Consider the following 20,315-nt stretch of genomic DNA (forward strand, 5'->3'; position numbering starts at 1 on the left):
AAATTCACGCGTTGTTGGTTCCTCTTTGACCGCCTACCCATGAGGAATCGGGTTTGAACTGGTCTTCGGTAAGCCATGCTTGTCGTGAGAGGCGACAAGCGGGATCGGGTGGGCGGGGTCACTGACATGATTGACAGATGTCATCGTATTCCAGTTGCAGAGATCGATGTTCATGCAGTTGATCCCTGGACTGTCTGGTCAAGATTATATACAGATACATATACCTGCAGTATTGCTTAGTGTGGCGTTCAACAACAACCAATTGATCGCCAGTAAATTGTGACCAAATTTCAATTTTGTTTCCGCTCTAATCAGAGTGAATAATGTTCGTTACCATTTTAATGCACCCAATATTGTTTTCAAAGAATGTAGACATGCACTGGGGTTGCTGCTTGATACATGCTCTTGTGTATATATTGAGATATCTTGAAACGAAACGTAATGGTTGTTTACTTTATGTTGACCACAATCACATTGACAAGCATGGCTGAAAGGGATCAGCTCAGATATACAATGAAAGGAACACTTAACACCAGTATTGTCGACGTAAACACGTGAGCCGCATTCAGACACGCTTTATAGCCTGTCTTCTGACATGTGAAATTTATGAATATACAGTGGACAACCTCGCATCAGCTTTCGTAGTTTGCATATCATTTGAATGATAATACTGACATTTTTAAAGGTGTTTTCTCATTTAAAGGCTGACATAAACACGGCTGCTTTCACACGTCAGTTTTGCGAAATTGTCGAACGTCCATGGCGAAATTGTCTTTTGGACCTGCTGACTATGCCGTCATCTGTGGCCTTTTGTCCCTCTCTGTGGGGATAGGACTGTATTACGCCGCCAGGGGGAGGGGGAGGAATACTAGGGAGGAGTATCTGATGGGGGGACGACGTCTCAACGTTATTCCGGTGACGTTGTCTTTGTACGTGACCTACCTATCATCAACGGCCTTCCTCGGGATGCCGGCAGAAACCTTCACTACTGGCTTTACATTTGCTCTGTTCGCTGTCGGCAATGTTCTGGCGATGTCCATCTCCATCTGTACCGTGGTGCCGATGATGCATGCTCTGCGGGTGACCAGTGTTTATGAGGTATGTCTTGGACCCAAAGATACATTGTGTACAGTCCAGATGTGCGACTGCGTGAACGAATGGTGCGCGAACGGTGTGCAGTTTCATGTCTTGATTTTTGTTCTTATTAACCGCACAGTCAGCTATATATCAGCATAGACAATAAAGCGTTATATACAATGAACATGGACTTACGAAGCAGGGAAACGATGACATGCATCAACGTAATCAACGACCCTGGGGCCCGTTTCATAAAACTCTCGTAGCCTAAGATCTCGTAAGTTTTCTCGTAGCCAATGTACCTCCTATATTGTAACACAGGAGCTACGGATGCTACGAGAAAAGTTACGAGATCTTAGGCTTACGAGAATTTTGTGAAACGGGGCCCTGATCACCCGATCCTGTTAGTCACCTTTAAGAGGCATTAGCTGAGCAATTCTAACACAGATCTGTTTCGATGATTTTTATGATTTTAGAAAAGATTTGTGGCTGTGATTTTCGACGTAGTGGTGGTCCCTGCAATCCACATTAAAAAGCTAAGAATATGTCTTTTGAACAGAATATGGTTGTATTGTTGCTTAAGCAATATTTGAGGTTCATAAGCAAAATGTGAGATGAGCTGTGGACAGTGCACTGTCCTGGGTAACATACATGTGATGTCAAAGAGTTCGTGATCAAATTGAAATGAATCGTTACCACATGAATTTGAGAAAGAAAACTCTCTTTGTCATTTCAGTACTTTCATTTGCGGTTTGGGTCGGTGGCCTTAAGGCGTTGTATAAGTGTCGTTGGAATGTTACAGAACGTAAGTTGATAGAATATTTACGAGAATATGACTTATGATGTTTCTCATAATAAAGAAGTTGACATTCATTAAAACTCTCTTCCATATGTGTATCATTTCTATATGCCATTCAAAGACCAGAGCGGTCCTCTTGTTCACGGTAGAAATGTGATCACGCGACTGTGTCCTCTTATCATATGATTGCGAATGACTCACATTTAAAACAGTAGAGGTTTCGGTTCTTTATGAACATATACTGTGCAAAAATAGTTAGGGATATGTGTAAATTTTGAAATTGATAATAATAATCTATTTATTCATTGACAGTCTGATGAAATATGAATCATAAATATACCAATACTCCAAATATGTTTAGTCCAGTAAACAAAAAGACGGCTTTAGTGATACCATCTTTTTGTCGGATAATAAACAAAGACTACATGTCTCTCTTTCACGCGAAACTTCATCCATTTTGCAATGAATGTGCTGGCAAGTTGGCTTGAGTGTGGAAAATATTGCTAATAATTACATCGAACTGATTTCCTGATCTCTCTTTTTTCAGATCTTTTTCACCGCTGTGGTTTTGCTGTCACCTGCTATGTCGATAGAAACAGGTAAAAAGAACCATTTTTCTAAGCCATTAAGATCCGAGTTGTGGCGGCTTCGTATTGCAGCTAGTTTTTCTTCAGCTACCAATGCCTTTTGCAAGAGGCGGTTAACTGTTGCTTGTCATTATGTCCCATATGTCACGATGCTGATGACGTCATTCACTTGACTGTTTTATTCAGAGTAGGACAAACCGCCCCCGTAAAGGTTAAGCAACACACGAACAAACTAACCCCGCCATAAGAAAGCGCCTTTTGCCCAAAGTAATGAGAAAATCCATATACACTGAGCCGCAAATGAAACGTTACCCTAACAACAACAACAACAACAACAACAACAACAAAAAAAAAAAAAGCCAAAAAAACAAACAAACAAAACCAAAAAACAAAAAAAAACAAACCCAAAAAACATCCTAATTGTAATTATTATTTCACTTTTTATATGTTAGGTAGACCTGGTTCGTAGCTAATGTAAAAAATTGGTATTTGATACAGAAATCATGTCGTCAAAACGCATTTACTAAAGTAATGCTAGAAAGACGTTTTTGTGCGTGTTACAAAGAAATCCCCATAACAAGAGCCACCGAACATGCACCGAATGGTCGGTTCTGTTCGACGGTAGCGACATGCCACGATATCAAGGGAACAGAGGGACCAAGCATTAGGAAGACTGATTGCTGGCCAGACTGCAAGACATGTTGGAAATCATTTTTCCAGTATCTTCAAACAAGGTACTGCCTGCAACAAAAACTCCAAGCCACTGGAAGCACAGTCGACAGTCCTCGCAGTGAAAGACCACCTGTGACAACGTTGATCGGTAGATTTGTCACCTGCAAAATGGTTCCGCTAGGGCAACGGAAAGTGCACAGACAATCATTGGCAATCACAAAAGACCAATCAGGGCCGACACAGTGCGAATGTGTTTGAGGTAGAGAAACGTCAGATGTCGCAGGCCTCACCGATGTTCGACCCTTACTGTTCGACATCGTCGTGTTCGTCTCCACACATCATCGGACTTGGCGTCACGGGGAGTGGCGAACTGTGGTCTTCTCTGATGAGAGCCGGTATTGCGTCTTGACGGCTGATGGCAGAGTGAGCATGTGGCTACGACGCAGGGAGTTTTTTGAAGATGACTGTGTCCAGAAAAGAGACTCGTGAGGAGGTCCGAGCATATTGATGTGGGGTGCTATTGCACCCAGTCACAAACTAGGCCCTATGGTGTTCCAGAATATTGGTCCTGGTAGTGGAAATGGTGTAACATCTGCCCGCTACATTGGTCAAGCGCTGAGACCCTTCGTCGTGCCACATTTTGGTCGTCATGGAAACCACGTCTTCCAGCAGGAGGACGCTCGTGTCCATACCGCCAGAACAACTAGAGACTTTCTCCGTCAACACGGCATAAAATGTCTTCAGTGGCCTGGGCTCAGTCCAGACTTCAACCAAACAGAACACGACGAGATTCGGAGAAGGCTTAGGGAAGTGCGGCCATGGCTGAGAACTGCAGCTGAACTCTCTCAAGCGTAGCACTGCGTCTAGGCGCAAGTTCCTATGGCCTTCATCACCCGTCTCATCCACTCCATATACAGACAATACAACGCTGTTGTCAACGCCATGCATGTCATTGACTTTCGGAACGCACTGTCGCGTCACCTGTCGTCACTTTGACTTGGAATTGTCTGAAAACAATCTTTACGTTTTGATGATCAAACATGCCAATTTTGAAATCTGTTCGAATGTTTGAATTAAACTGGATAACCAATTTTAAATAGGGAGTGGGATATTGTTTATTTTTTATTTTATTTTTTTAATTACTTTTTTAAAATGTAAAAATGTAAAAACCCAGTCGAATCAGGAAATCTCCACAGAATTGTTGTGAGTGTGCGCGCGTGTGTGAGTGTGTTTTGTAAACATATCACTCTCTGACTTCTTAAGTTATAATACACTTGTAAATCATGAAAGATTCTGGTCTGAAAAAATGTTTTTCATATTAACTGCTTAATGATGACTTAAACAATATGTTTTATCCATGTGTTTTCTTATTTGTTTTGGATTGTATTTTACCTTCTCGTGAATGTTTGCTCAGTGTCCACATTCAAATCTTTTAGTGAATTGTTTTGTGAGATAGTAACTAGCAATATCTCCATGTGAGATCAAACAAAACAGGTTCTCAGTATTTAAAATTATAAATGAAGTCTACAGAACATTCAGAATCTCCTAATAAGAGCAACACCTGTCTTGTGATTCATGTCTCCACAGTTGCTGGTCTCCCGTTGTGGGTGTCGGTGCTGCTGGTTGGAGCCATTGCAACACTCTACACTGCCATTGTGAGTTGATTATACATTAGAACTGATCTTTCGGGACTGCTCGTTTTAAGTCACACAAAGACGAGACAATGAGCTTTATACAGTCTCCTCAAGAACACGAACTTGCTTACAACCATAAACATCGTGGTTAGAATTGGTTCCCAGCAACCCATGCCTGTCGTAAGAGGCAAACAACGAGGTCGGTTGGTCAGGCTCACTGACGTGGTTGGCACGTCATCGTATCATATTTCCATAGATCGATGCTCATGATGTTGACCACTGTATTGATTGGTCCAGACTCGTTTATTTATAGACCGCCGCCATTTAACTGGAATATTGCTGAGTATTTTAAACCGTAAACAAACAAAACACTGTTTTACTTCCCATGGCAATATTTCAGTCACTGCTTTTCACAGGGAGGACTCCGTGGGGTGGTTGTGGTGGACGTATTTCAGGCTCTGGTCATGGTGGCTGGAGTTTGTGCAACTGTCTTGAAGGTAATTCATTTCACTTCTTTAAATGTACAGTTAAATAATCTTGAATACCGTGAGATGCACAAAAACCCTTACTTTCCATATCACGTACGCGTACCCTCATACATATTTAACTACATTCAAACTCTTACCATCCATTTAAGTATCCAATTCCGGTTGTTGCAAAGTATGACTATCAGAGAAGCTTAATATTACTTTTTTCAGTTTGGAACAAAATTCTATAATGTATAGGACCCGTCTCTTGTCAAGATGACGGTGATGCTATCCAGCATTATAATCGTATGTGTAGTTTTTACTATTAACACTTCCTTTTTATGAAAATTGTGTGAGATGTGTTATCACCAGAGGAACAAGCCATACCCACCATCATCTCATTTGTATACTTTTATCAGGAGCTTTCATTTCAAGCTCTTTAAAACCTATTCCGGCAAATGTTTGAGAAATATTATTCACATGTGTTGATGTTTTCAACAAATGTCATTTCAGGGAGTCTATGACATCGGTGGGTTTGGACATACCTGGGACCTGGCAAGGCAGGGTGGACGAGTCCCACCCGTAGAGTAAGATTTCTACATCACATAGATTTCCAAAAAGGGGTTATGATTTAATCAATGTCAAGCAAGCAGTAGAGTCCACCGAGTCGACTTCATGTCTGTGTTTCTTTAAAGGGGCAAAACAATCGAATATGGACCAGACAATCCAGTGATCAACATAATGGACATTGATCTGCGCAACTGGAATACGATGTGTCAACCAGATCAACGAGTCTGACCACCCGATCCTGTTAGACGACAAGCATGGGTTGCTGAGGATCATTTCTAACCCAGGTCACGTGTATCAAGGAAGTATGTGGTACCATTCATAATTATATCCCTATTTCCCTCAGTTTCAGCCTAGATCCGCGTGTACGACACTCGTTCTGGGCGCTGGTGGTGGGAGGAGGCAGTATGTACGTGGCTTACGTCTTTGACCAGTCAGCTATACAGAGGATGTGTGCACTTCCAACTGTCAGACAGGCCAAGTTGTAAGTTGTCAGCACAATCGATGTAGTCTTTAGTCACTAAGTCCGTGCTATCGGCACCTGAATATATTGGTATGTTATCAACTATTGGATTTTTTTATCTTTATTCTCGTGTAAAAGTCTTGGCACAAGTTATCATAACCTAGAACTGGATTGAAATGAACGTTTATTTACAATTATTCTGTTTACATTTCAATAACCGAAAGAAAGAACAGAAATACAGGAATATGAAAACACAGTTCAGTCCATTCGGGGTTTTCTTCACGATTTCCTGAATATATCATGATGTAGTTCACTATCACCATGTCATTATTGTGTATATATCATACTGATGTTCTGAGGTCACATGGGACTTGTGGTAAAACTGTAGAAACTTCATCACTGATGTTGTACAATTTTCACCATATCATGAGGCTGTGTTCGTGAATCACTATAAAACATATGAAGTTGAAGAAAGGTGACCGTATCTTGCTCGATCTGCGGTATCCGTCACAAAGTCTGGTAAATTGTTAGACAAAGCCAGAGCGCATGGTACAAGTCAAAACAGACATCATATTTGCCACTCATGTCTCTAATTTGGAAACGCAGTGTGTACACTGAAAGACTATTTAAGGTTATTTTAGCAACAAAATTATGAGAAACAGTTTCTTTCTTTGTAGATTTCAAGGTGGTCATGATGTTACTTATTCTTCAATACAGTGATCCTATATCATTGCCAATTATTACTTGCACTCACAAACCCACTGTTACAGGACCTTCGCCATCACCTCAGTCGTCACAGGCGTGTCCTTTGTGAGCCTAAGTTTCCTTGGACTCGTGGCCTACAGTTACTACACTGTTCAAGGATGTGACCCGTTCAAGGCTGGGTACCTCCAGAACAGAAATCAGGTGATACTTTTTCCATAAGTTAAATGTCTTGAAATCACTAATTTTGTGAGCAGTTTATTATATTTTTAAATCATCAGTTTGGCCATACTTCATAGTTATCCTCATGCCAACAGGCCCTGTTGGCATTTCGTAATTAAGGAAATACAAGTAGGACTGATTGATTCAGAGTTGGAATAATACTGGAACTGAGGCCTGACATCTCTGCAGCCACAAATGCCATTCATGAAAGTAACAATCAATGGTCTACATGCTAATTCTAGAAACATAAATACAATTAACAGATTGTTCTTCACCAGACTGGCGTCCTTAGCTGTACCCATCGCTAGACTTTCCTCTTTCATTAGCTTGGCATTCAGTACAGTCTTGGAGCAAGGCGATCTATGAGCTTACATGTCTAAATTGTTCTTGGCTATGCACCAGTCAGGTTCTTGAGAGCGTAGAAGTTGGTATTCAGGAATAAAACAAAATGTTTTGGATGTCCACAGCGTAACACAGTATACCATATGTAGGGCGGTGCGGTAGCCCAGACGTTAAAACGTTCCCTCATCGCGCAAAGACTCGGGTTCTATTCCCAACATAGGTACAATGTGTGGAGCCCATTTCTGGCATCCCCTGCCGTTATATTTGCTGGGATATTGCTAAGAAGTGGCATAAAACCATTCTCACTCACTCCATCACTCTTTAAGATTGGGTGACATGCTGACATGTGTAATGTTATGTTTATTGCTTTGGCTAAAGGTTTGAACATTGAAATATTTATCTGTTTCAACACGATTGACAGTAGAGTTTTTGTGAGCGTGATGGCATGTGAGTGAGGGAGTATAGTTTTACGCCACTTTTAACAATATTCCAGCAATATCACGGTGCGGTACATCAGAGATGGGTTTCACACAGTGTACCCATGTGAGGATTCAAACCCGGTTATGATGAGCGAACGCTTTAATCACTAGGCTACCCCACCGCAATTGATGGCACATAGAGACGGCAGATAAACAACTAAACATTAAAAAAGAAGGTTTATTGTTCTATAGATATAACCAATTAAAATATCAAAGTAATTAATTCAATTAATGATACTTAAATGAACAAGTTAATGGTTAAGTGAAAGGTATATGGGTTTGTTTTTGTTTTGTTTTTTGTTTGTTTGTTTTTTTGTGTTTTTTTTGTATAGTTGTGATTACATAGGCTGATAGATATATGCTTTTGGTACTGTTTTAAGTAATTCGTTCCAAACCGTGATTGTCTCATGTGTTCAACCAATGCTGACCTTCGCAGCTCGTCCCCTACTTTGTGATGGAAATATTCAATGGTTTTCCTGGAATGCCGGGCCTTTTCCTAGCAACAATATTCAGTGCTGCGCTCAGGTGACTTTTAAACACATTTTACATTTTCAATGAGATATATATTTTGCAAGTTCTCGTTTTGTGCTTTATCACAGGATATATTACTTATAATAATGATGAGGAGTCGAGGCCATGGGGACATTCTGTATACCCGACTAGATTGTGTTTAGGGTCATGTTACCAACAGAAAGTATTTAGTCTGCCAATTCCTTGGCCGTCGCTCATGAGGATGAGTAATTTGAGTTTTACGCCTCTTTTAGCAATATTCCAGCAATATCACGGCAGCGGACACCAAAAATTGGCTTCACTCGGTGTACCCATTTGGGGAATCGAATCCGGGTCTTCGGCGTGTCGAGCGAACGCTTTAACCTCACAGCCCCTTATTCTTCAAGATCCGTGCAAGCATTGTACACCAGTAACCTAAAGCATGTTCTTAGATGCGAGGGGCGGTGGCGTAGCGTAATGGCTAAAGCGTCCGCTTCTCACGATAATGATCAGGTTCAGTTCCCAAAATGAGCAACTGGCAGATGGTGTAATATTAACACAGAAAATAGACTATGTACAATCTGCAACAACAACACTATATGTGACGAATTTCATATCATCCCATCATTCAGAGCTCTAGATGATCTAAGAAAACGTATTCTCCCTAGCTTATTTTACAATAATCCCCATATTGATAAACTTGTTTTCCTTATGAAATCTGACTATTTAACGAAATTGTATTATCCCGGTTTAAGTTGCACATCTATATTATACTCATATGCATAGTAGCCACAATTGCACATTGTATCTATCCAATAACATGCATATTCTCTATATCATTTTGTATGATTTATGAGAATAAAATAAAATCCTGAATCCTGAATCCTGGTGCAGTGTCCATGCCCCCCTCCGTAATATGAATATTGCTAAACGTGGTGTAAAAACACACTCCCTCTCTCACTCACTGTAAGGTACGGTGTCGTATATCATCATATCAAACTTGAGTGGATCAAAGCTCATGATCAATCAGGGCATTGTATTTTATAGACTGAATTATTTACAAGTCGCTGGCATATAGCTGCAATATTGCTGAATTACTGTTAGCGGACTTTCAATCAGTAACCACTGTACGCAAAAGAGGAACATTTTACACCAGTAAAGTTTCAAAAAGCTTTTAAAATCCTTTTCACTACGTATATATATATACACAAAAACAAGACTTCGATGACGTTTTTACCCATACCAAGTCGTTTCCGCTTCGTATAAATAAGAAAACGTTTATCTTTATAAGTTCAGTGTCCTCCGTCATCAACGGCCTTGCCGCCAACACCATCGAGGATCTACTACGACCTGTGTTTGACCGGTACAATACAAGCGAGAAAGGGAAAATATTGACTGCCAAGATTTCAGGTGAATATCGAAAATAATTGGTTGGTTGGTTCTTGTCTAACACTCAGGAGTATTCCAGCTATATGGCGGCAGTCTGTAAATAATCTGTTCTTTCACACTACAGTCGTAATTCTAATTCATCTTGACTTTCTGGTCCATGGATCACTTAAATGTCTGGTTCGTTTGAACACCGAAGTCGCATTGGAAGGGTACTTATGTGCAGCGTCACTAAAGTACCTCGTTTTAAGACAAATCTTATGAACAGCCGGTGCTCCCGGTAAGGCTCCATTCAACAACAGAGCGAACGTTAAGATGCTTAAGTGTTTTTATGCCCTCCCCAATTTCAGTGTTCATCTACGGAGGGCTTTGCGTGGGCTTGTCGTTTGTTGCGAGGACATTGCCTGGCACCATTGTCTCGGTCAGTGCCATATCTCCTTTTACGGTCATAGTTCCTGCGAATAAGAGTAATGGCAGTTCCCTGGTAGTCGTGTTTCTTATTAAACACGAAATAAACTGCTGTAATTATATCGAGAGATATATGTCATTATCTTACGTCAGACATAAATGTCGTTTTCTGATTAGTTGAGCGCTCTTATTATCAGTGTATCCCGCTTACAAGCGAGTAACATTTCTATGTACCTCTCTGGGAATGCCGAACTCATTTGGTATTTCGTGGTAGTAATTTGTTTTATCTCGAATAACATTAAATAATGTATGATGTACGGGTATTGCCAATGTTTCGCGAATCTGTTTTTCTTGTCGTTTGCAAAATCTAGCGATGGCTACAAATAATTCAAAATTAATATTGAAATATTTGTTAAGATAAATATGTTGTTCACTGGACCCTCGGGGCCCATGGGTTGATGTACCCTCAATGTTCGGACTCAGAGAACACACACAAAGTGTGTTCATTGGCTGGGAAGAACCTGTGAACAACCTCTAACGTGCACATTTATTTTACATCGTTTCCACCAGGCCGCCATCGGATTTGTTGGAGCTTGTGCAGGTCCTGTTTACGGGATTTTTCTCGTGGGAGCTTTAACTCCCTGGGGAAACATAACAGTAAGTTATAGGGATTTTATACTGTAGAGAGTATTGGAAGGATAATATACAAAAGGGAACACAGAAGGGATATTATACTATAGGCTGTACTGATAGGATAAGTAACGATGTATGGAGTAGAAAGGGACATTTTACTATAGGGTGTACTGACTGAATAAGTAACGATGTATGGAGTAGAAAGGGACAATATACTATAGGGTGTACTGATTGGATAAGTAACGCTATATGGATTAGGTAGGGACATTATACTGGAGTAAGGACTAGTGTGAGTGAGTGACTTTAGTTTTACGCCGCACATAGCACTATTCCAGCTATATGGCGGCGGTCTGTAAATAATAGAGTCTGGACCAGTCAATCCAGTGATCAACATCATGAGCATCGATATGCGCAATTGGAAATCGATGACATGTGTCAACCAGGTCAGCGAGCCTGACCACCGGATCCCGTTAATCGTCTCTTACGAGAAGCCGAGTCACTTTTAATGGCAAGCATGGGTTGCTGAAGGCCTGTTCTACCCTGGACCTTGGCCGGTCAGCAAGGACTAGGGTAATAACATGCTGCAGTTAGTACAGTTGGGATAATAGACAAAATGGAGTAATCATAGGATAATATACTATCGGCATAAAGGGATATCGTATGTTTGGGAGTGCATAAGGGATAATGTATTATAAGATTTCATGATTTCGGATTTCATATGTCCGTGTTTCAATATGCTGCCGAATATTGCCAGTGAATTGTGAGATAAGCAGTTAAGTGTTATTTAAAACAGTGTTATCACATTCTGTGCCAATATCAATGGCAAAATAACAACCTGTTCACAGTGTACAATACCTTCTACATTGGTAACTGTGGAGATAATGTGTTTCTTGTATCCGTCCACCAGGGGGCAGTGTCCGGCCTGGTCGTGTCTCTGATGCTGAATGTGTGGATCACTCTCGGCGGTGCCATATACGGACGTAGGCCTGTGCCACTACCGCCGGCTCCTGGCAACTCCTGTGTGGTCCCGGATTTAACCAACATGACAGGCTTGCACGTGACTGACCCATCAAACAACATGGAGGGTCTGTACATCCCGTCACACAACAGTACAGGACAGGCAGAAATCAACACAAGGTTAGGCTTTAACTGAGGATATCGGCGGATATCTTTTCCAAATGGCATGAATGTCCGAAACTGTAAAACGTTTCCCCTATGGTCTTATTTCTTTTGTAGATAATTTTATCAAAAATATATATCAATTGTTATCAGATATCAAATATTACAAATTCTCCAGTTGTCGCCACCCATGAAATATTGAAATACTAACATTTCACTATCGTTTCACGTATGTGTGAAGATACATACATACATGCACTCCTGTTCTGCAGAGATTGCACTGGCTTCTCATATCAGACTGAATCCAATATAAATTCAATCTTCTTGTTTTCAAGTGTCTCGATAACTTAGCCACAAAGTATCTATCTGACCTGATCACCAGATATCAGCCCCACCTAAGTCTCCGATCTGAAAATCTTGGTCTTCTTATTGTCCCACGCTCCAGGTTTCGTGATAGGTCATTTCAGGTGGCAGGACCCACTCCCTGGAATCAACTCCCACCGTACTGAGGAAAATAGACAACCTGCAGATTTTCAGATCCAAATTGAAGATATACCTTTTTAAGAAAACATACCATTCCCAACTTTTCTTTCTCGGGTTGTTCGGAGAGCGCTAATGAGCAGTCCATTTGGACTGGAATTGGCGATTGATCTGCTAAAATAGAACTATATTATGAAAAAAAGCACTCTATCGTGAGCTTGCTCAACTGAAATTGTGTTACATGAGGATAGAAGCACTGAATGGTGATCTTTATTAGTTAATATGATATCACGTAACAGATAACATGGCAGTATCGTACTTCTTGTTTATTGCTTATGGTGACATATCAGAATAAGTTGTTACATCGTTCGACAACATTGTATAAATCTACATCTAAATGTCACTGCATGCACTATACAAGAACGTGTTATCCAATAAAACCGCGTGTTGCCTTATTTCATATTTCGTGATAATACCATGCCGATGTACATACAGGGATAACTGAGATAAACAGTAACGCACTTTTATCAAACAGTAGTAACAATCAAACACCTCATGCTGTAGGACCCCCATCCCTGTAACGGATGACGGCTCAACAGGTAACCCGCTTTACGACATCTCATACATGAACTACGCAGTGACAGGGTGGGTGATGGCGTTTCTGGTTGGGTTGGTTGTCAGTCTAGCAGCAAGTAAGTTCTTTTTTCAGCATGACCATAAATGGAATATATTAATATATCCCTGTAAATGTTTGATATATGATTAATGATTGCACCATGGATTTTGTTGAATGACGATCGGCGGGGTAGCCCAGTGGTAACGCATTCGTTCGTAACGCCGGGGGGGGGGGGGGGGGGGGGGAAGGGTGACCTTTATTCCACATATGGGTACAACGCGTGAAGTTCATGTCTGGGAATATTTTACAATATTCCAGCAATAGTACGGCGGGGAACACCAGAAATCACCTTCACACCTTGTGCCCATGTAGGGAATAGAACCCGGGTCTTCGGCGTGAGGACCGAGCGCTTTAGCCACGAGGTCACCCATCCGCCCAATTGCCGCTGCGAGATATGATGTTTTGAGTATGATGTAAATAGTAATGATATCTGGTGTTCACGAAAGGTGGAAAGTATCGTGCAACAGCGGTGGCTCCCAACATAAGCACATGTAACGGGTGGTCAGCATTTCGCCTGAAGTAACGCAGAGACATTCCATTTGGCGAAAAGAGCATACTCACTCACTCACTCAGTCACGAGAACACTTTCCACTACTGTAGATTTATTTGCATGGACAAATGATATATACCATGATGAAACTGTAACACGTACTGTAAATACTACATCAATTAAATTGTTTAAGTGTCCACCCGTTGTCATTTTCTTATCTGCTGAAAATACGATAACTCTATAAAGGTACCTCCCGGGACTAAGCCAACATTAGCAGAGGTCACCAGCTCTATAATATATTTCTAACGAATATATTTCCCACATGGCCATATAATATATTCACGCAGTGAGCAGTGTTCAGCTTGTCTGCATCTGATTTCTAAACGCTAACAGCAAAAACATATCACATTACACTTCATTACACATAGAGAGACAATCGATGTATTCTCCAGTTTCTGGTCAAGTCATAGGAAACTGAGATCATGTAAAATAAGTCTTTAAAACAGTGCTAAACCATTTATTTGGAAGAAAAATACAATGATTGTTACCGATTGGTGCCCGTGGTTGTGTCTGGATTAACTCTTAGGATATAGGATATAGAAATGCAAAACAGAAAATACATCTGTCTGCTTACAACATTGTCAAATATTGTTTACTTCAATGTACAAATGTATTGTATTTTCATCTAATCGTTATTGCAAGTCATATTGCAACATTTGAGCATTCGCGTTTCACAGTTTACTTGCTGAGAATGTGCATTATACGTTACCTTCTTTGTCATGTCAACTAAATGCATACTGTCAAGTCACTCTCATTTTGAAAAAAAACCCAAACTCTTTCTTCCATAAATAGCCATGAGATTGCCTGAAAACATTACATCATTCAGATGTACAAGAAGACGTTTCCCTGTTAATATCCCATAGCATAATAGAGGGTAGGACAAAGGCCTACCCGGACAAAATCCCATGGAACAAATGTCTGCACAAAATCCCAACAGAATGAATGATCACATACAATACTTTTTTTTTTATATATTGTTATTCTTTCCTCATAAATAAGCAGTACTGACCATAATAATAATAAAATAAATAATAATAATGATTTATCGGACACAGGCAACTCAAGACAAGTGGTGTTGATGAGCATGATAAACGGCCTCCCATGGCTGCCAGTGAAAGGTTTTGGAAACAGTTGTGGTCTGTACCCGGCGACTGTAACCTGGAGGCACCATGGGTCAGTGATTATGACCATGCAATGCATGAGAAAGTAACTAGGTCATTTGTCTGTTACATCTCACCAGATTGCCTGAAGACTGTTATAAAGAAGTCCAAATCTAATACAGCTCCAGGGCCTGATGGCATTCGAAACCGGTATTGGAAACTGTTTCCCTGTGTCCAAGCACCACTCCTTCACTGTTTCAATTCTCTTGTGGATACAGGTGATGTTCCTCCATGGTTCTGCAAAGGTCGCACAATACTCCTTCCCAAAAAGGAAGACTTGACTGATCCCCAAAACTTCCGCCCTATCACATGTCTAAATACTCAATATAAATTATTCACATGGTGTTTGTCAAACCTCGTGTCATGTTACTGCTCTTCCAATGAGATAATTTACAGAGAGCAGAAGGGGGCGAGAAAGGGATGTTGGGGGTGCAAGGATCAACTTCTTGTACAGAAAATGATTTTGGAAGAGGCTAAAACATACCACCGCAACCTCTCCATGTGCTGGATAGACTACAAAAAGGCATACGACTCTGTCCCTCACGAATGGATTCTGAAGTCTCTTCAGTGTATTGACCTCCCTGAGCGACTACTTGATTTACTCAAGTCTTTAATGAGTTGCTGGTCGACTCAACTTGAGATGTACTCGCAAGGAGAGGTGCAGACATCGGAATCTATTCCAATCAGAAGGGGAATATTTCAGGGGGACTCCTTCAGTCCATTGCTTTTTTGTCTGTCTCTAAATCCTTTGAGTTTCCTCCTCAACGGGGAGGAAGGGTACCATCCCGGACCTCCTCAGCACAGATCCCCAACACCTCTCACTCATCTCCTCTATATGGATGACATCGAGCTCCTTGCCAAAGGAGAGACCAATTTGAAAGAACAGGTTCTCCTTGTCGAGTCCTTCTCTAATGATATTGGCATGACATTTGGACTCGACAAATGTAATACTCTTCATCTGAAACGTGGCAAGGTAACTAATGATGGATCGGTCAAGTTACAAGGGGGAGGAGTTATTGAGCATCTTGTGGAAGATCAGGCCTACACCTATCTTGGAATGCAAGTTCGAGACAAGCTCCAGAATGCCCAGATTCAAGATAAACTTCGGGCCGAGTATAAATCTCGTTTAAAGAAAATCTGGAGTTCAGAGCTAAATGCTCGAAACAAAGTCAAAGCCACCAATACTTTTGCTGTGCCAGTCCTCTCCTACTCCTTTGGAGTAGTTGATTGGACAAAACAAGACATCCAGAGTCTTGACCGCCTGACCAGAAGGGTCATGTCTGATAACAGAGCACACCACCCTCGCTCCTCTCTTAATCGTTTATATATGCCAATCAATTCTGGAGGTCGGGGTTTGATTAATGTGGAAGCTCTTCATGACAGAATGTTATTGTGTCCTTTGGCACATATTTATTTGTCAGATGATTCTCTGGTGATGCACGTCAAGATTCATGATGAAAGCAAGGAATTCCACAGCTACTTTAAGCGTGCCAAGGTTGTTGGACACAATTTGAAATTTGAAGTTGATTTTGTTGATGGCGATGTACTGCTGGACGGTACAGTGATGGGAGTAAACCAGGTGAAGTCTTTCACCAAGTCTGCTCAGAGTCGGTCCTTTGTGGAGAATCTGTCTGAGAAGCCATTGCATCGTGTGTGTATATGCAGTGTGTGGAACAGAACAGCAATCCAAGCGACTCCTTCGCCTGGATGAAGTCGGCTGGTCTCAAATGTGAAACTGAGGGCTTCCTTTTTGCTGCTCAGGACCAGTCACTTCCCACTCGCAATCGCCAGAATGTGATTCTTAAAGAAAATATCAATATGAAATGTCGTCTTTGCAATGAATTCACAGAGACTGTCCAACACCTTGTCAGTGGATGCCCTTCCTTGGCACAAACAGCATATCTTAAAAGACATGATGGCATGGCTCGCTGCTTTTATTATCGTCTCCGCCATGCCTGTGGCTTTGACTCCGAGGTCCATCCATGGTACGACCCTGAACATGTCCAGGGCGTCCTGGAAAATGACAGCTACAAACTTCTCTGGAATAGGCCAATATACAGCCTGAGACGAATTCCAGCCAACAAACCTGATCTTGTCCTTTTTGATAAAGCCAATGAAATTATTTATATCATTGAATTTTCTGTCCCTTTTGACAGCAATGTGATTGGCAAGATTCAGGAAAAGCATGATAAATATGCGGACCTCGCCGTTGAAATGTCTCGCTTGCATCCCAAGTACACTGTCGTCAGGCTCCCCATTGTTCTCGGTGCCCTTGGTTTGGTACCTCCTGATCTCTTGGCGCAGATGAGGAGAGTGCCCGGGTTCTCCACCAGGAGTACAGCCCTTCTGACAATCTGGGTAATGCAGAAGGCTGCAGTGTTGGGGAGCCTTCATATTCTCCGGAAAGTTCTTGGTGGGTTCGACTAGGCAGTGTTTCCTGGGAGAAGTCCCATTCGCTGTCTGGGCTGCGTGTAGAGGGGGCGAGGGCCCTGAGCTGATGATGAGCTTGACCAGCCTGACTGTGCCAGGATCACCCGAACCCTCTCTGCTGCATTTCAATTTTTAATCTGTAAAACATAATAATAATAATGATTTATCGGATGATCCTCTGGTGATGCATATCAAGACTCACGATGAAAGCAAGGAATTCCACAGCTATTTTAAGCATGCCAAGGTTGTTGGACACAATCTGAAATTTGAAGTTGATTTTGCTCATGGTGATGTACTGCTGGACGGTACAGTGATGGGAGTAAACCAGGTGAAGTCTTTCACCAAGTCTGCTCAGAGTCGGTCCTTTGTGGAGAATCTGTCTGAGAAGCCATTGCACCGAGTGTACATGCAGTGTGTGGAACAGAACGGCAATCCAAGCGACTCCTTCGCCTGGATGAAGTCGGCTGGTCTCAAATGTGAAACTGAGGGCTTCCTTTTTGCTGCTCAGGACCAGTCACTTCCCACTCGCAATCGCCAGAATGTGATTCTTAAAGAAAATAACAATATGAAATGTCGTCTTTGCAATGAATTCACAGAGACGGTCCAACACCTTGTCAGTGGATGCCCTTCCTTGGCACAAACAGCATATCTTAAAAGACATGATGGCATGGCTCGCTGCTTTTACTATCGTCTCCGCCATGCCTGTGGCTTTGACCCCGATGTCCATCCATGGTACGACCCTGAACATGTCCAGGGCGTCCTGGAAAATGATGCTTTCAAACTTCTCTGGAATAGGCCAATATACAACCTGAGACGAATTCCAGCCACCACACTTGATCTTGTCCTTTTTGATAAAACTAATGAAATTATTTATATCATTGAATTTTCTGTCCCTTTTGACAGCAATGTGATTGGCAAGATTCAGGAAAAGCATGATAAATATGCCGACCTCGTCTTTGAAATGTCTCGCCTGTATCCCAAGTACACTGTCGTCAGGCTCCCCATTGTTCTCGGTACCCTTGGTTTGGTACCTCCTGATCTCTTGGCGCAGATTTTGCCCATCCCCCGTATAATGTGTTGAAAGCAACGGCTGTCATCGAGCGTTAAAGTCACTATTCGTCCACATGTTCATTTGACCGCCAGGTACAGGTCTGTCAGAATCGCATACTTATTGTCAACAAGGGATACTTAAAGACCACATGTTAATACATTTCTTTGCATTTTTCAATGTTCACATGGATGTATGTTGAAAATTAAGGAAAATGTAAGGTAAAATTATATTCTGATTTTGTTGTCAGAACCCTGGCATGAATCAGTGAGAGATGAGAGGCTACTTATACCCTTTGTGAGGCGGTTCTGGAGACTGAACCAGGGTGATGTAAAACAGGCAAGTGCTCGTAAAAGTAATGTACACAGCGACTGTAACGCTAGCTGGGATACTGTCCATTTCAGAATAACGAATATCGATTTTGTTTTCTAAATAATGACCGAGCTTGTGTTTGTCGCTGTGCAAGTACTCTGCATGTACAACGGAAAACATCAAAGCAAGTACCTTTGGCGTGGGTACGTCTCTCTGACTTTGACCATGACACGACTGGACAAAGTCTGAATGGACAATAGTTCATCAGAGACATCCATGATCATCCTCTTAACACGAAGCAGTCTTCATGGACGTTCAATGCTGGGCCACATCGTGCACATGTACAATGGAACTGGCGTTGGTGGTTTCTAAGCCAGGAGGTGGTAGCATCTCCACCGTCCGAGGAGTCCTTGGACTCCTTTCACGAAGCAACCTTTACTAAGGTTAACCTTACCTCTTATTTTTTAACACTGAACTAAGGCTACCTTAGTGACTTACGTGAAAGGACCCCCAGGTCTTAAACCCACAGAGCATGCTCATGACATGATAGGTCGTAGAAGACAACTGAGAGATTTTGGTCATGTTGGCTGTGAACAAACTACAGCTCTTTCGTTCACATCACGTTTACGTTTGTCATGTAATTTTCTGCGAGGTTCAATTCATCCATATGGTAAGTTAAATTTAAGTTTATCATATATAAGTTCCTTTACTATGATGAAAGGTCACATATTGAAACTGTAAAAAATATTGGGTGTTGCAATACTTTTTTCCATGAGTATATTTGCCATATATCCATTGTTTCAGACGGTGACACTGAGGCATCCTGATGAGGATTCCGTGGAAGAGCCACATACCAAAAGCATGTTGAACAATTCTGGAATTATAACTACTGATAGGCTGTGATCCTCTTTCATAAAGACAGAGGCGAGAGTTACCTCCCCATGTATACAAAAACTCCAGAAGATTCCCTGGGTCAGGAGAGGCGGAAAGTCCCGTAGGGTTGTAGTACCCTGTAGTACATTCCAGAACTGTCAAACTAGAGCTCTTCACTGCCCCTCGATTACACTCCATATATACAAAATTGTTACGTTCTCTACCCTGATGCCAATTTCTCAGTAAGTTTTTGATGTTCAGTCTTAGTACTGAAGTAAAAGAATGATCACGTAGCATAAGTGGCATCGCACGCTTTTTATGGATAGACAAATTCTTTAGATGCGACATTTCGGTGTACAGCCTAACACTGTTATCAAAAATAATCATTTGCAATCTATTGCAATGAAGAGGTTGTATATCCTGAAGGTGTGTTTCTCTTCAACTTAATACCTGTTCAGTAAGAAACCATAAGGCCAAAAACACTTCTTAACCGTGACTGTAGGGGAAGTATTGAATGGAGTGGGGTCGTATCACAAGTCACAAACTGGCTTTGTTATTGTGAATGAACAACGAACTAGCCGGCGACATGTTGGAAAAATTTCGGTTTCTATCATCGCTCCCTTCACTTGAACTACTCGTAGACATCTTGAATTGCAAGCTGAGAGGGCTGGATTGCTTCACGTCCAGGATGTCAAGGAGTTCCTCCGACGAGACCCGTGAAGATCCGGGATAGAACTGGT

The 20,315-nt window shown here is 41.6% G+C and overlaps 1 protein-coding gene across 1 annotated transcript; it reads left to right on the forward strand.

Moving 5' to 3' along the window:
• Positions 1 to 759: 759 nt before the first annotated feature.
• LOC137266112 (sodium-coupled monocarboxylate transporter 1-like) lies at positions 760 to 19,605 on the forward strand. The gene is made up of 16 exons (XM_067801613.1): positions 760 to 1,098; positions 1,814 to 1,882; positions 2,424 to 2,475; positions 4,723 to 4,790; positions 5,186 to 5,266; positions 5,750 to 5,823; positions 6,150 to 6,287; positions 7,037 to 7,172; positions 8,448 to 8,536; positions 9,792 to 9,910; positions 10,237 to 10,307; positions 10,865 to 10,951; positions 11,835 to 12,064; positions 13,091 to 13,218; positions 18,641 to 18,729; positions 19,507 to 19,605. Exons 1-16 carry the CDS (start codon positions 760 to 762, stop codon positions 19,603 to 19,605), a joined length of 1,869 nt encoding a protein of 622 aa, XP_067657714.1.
• The last annotated feature ends 710 nt before the right edge of the window (positions 19,606 to 20,315 follow it).

This window comes from Haliotis asinina, chromosome 15, assembly GCF_037392515.1.
Source record: "Haliotis asinina isolate JCU_RB_2024 chromosome 15, JCU_Hal_asi_v2, whole genome shotgun sequence".
In the NCBI taxonomy this organism is placed as follows: Eukaryota; Metazoa; Mollusca; class Gastropoda; order Lepetellida; family Haliotidae; genus Haliotis; species Haliotis asinina.

Coding starts and splice junctions, on each gene's coding strand:
- LOC137266112 (XM_067801613.1), top strand. CDS start 760: ATGGCGAAATTGTCTTTTGGACCTGCTGACTATGCCGTCATCTGTGGC. Junction 1,099..1,813: donor GGGTGACCAGTGTTTATGAG/GTATGTCTTGGA, acceptor TTGTCATTTCAG/TACTTTCATTTGCGGTTTGG. Junction 5,267..5,749: donor TTTGTGCAACTGTCTTGAAG/GTAATTCATTTC, acceptor ATGTCATTTCAG/GGAGTCTATGACATCGGTGG.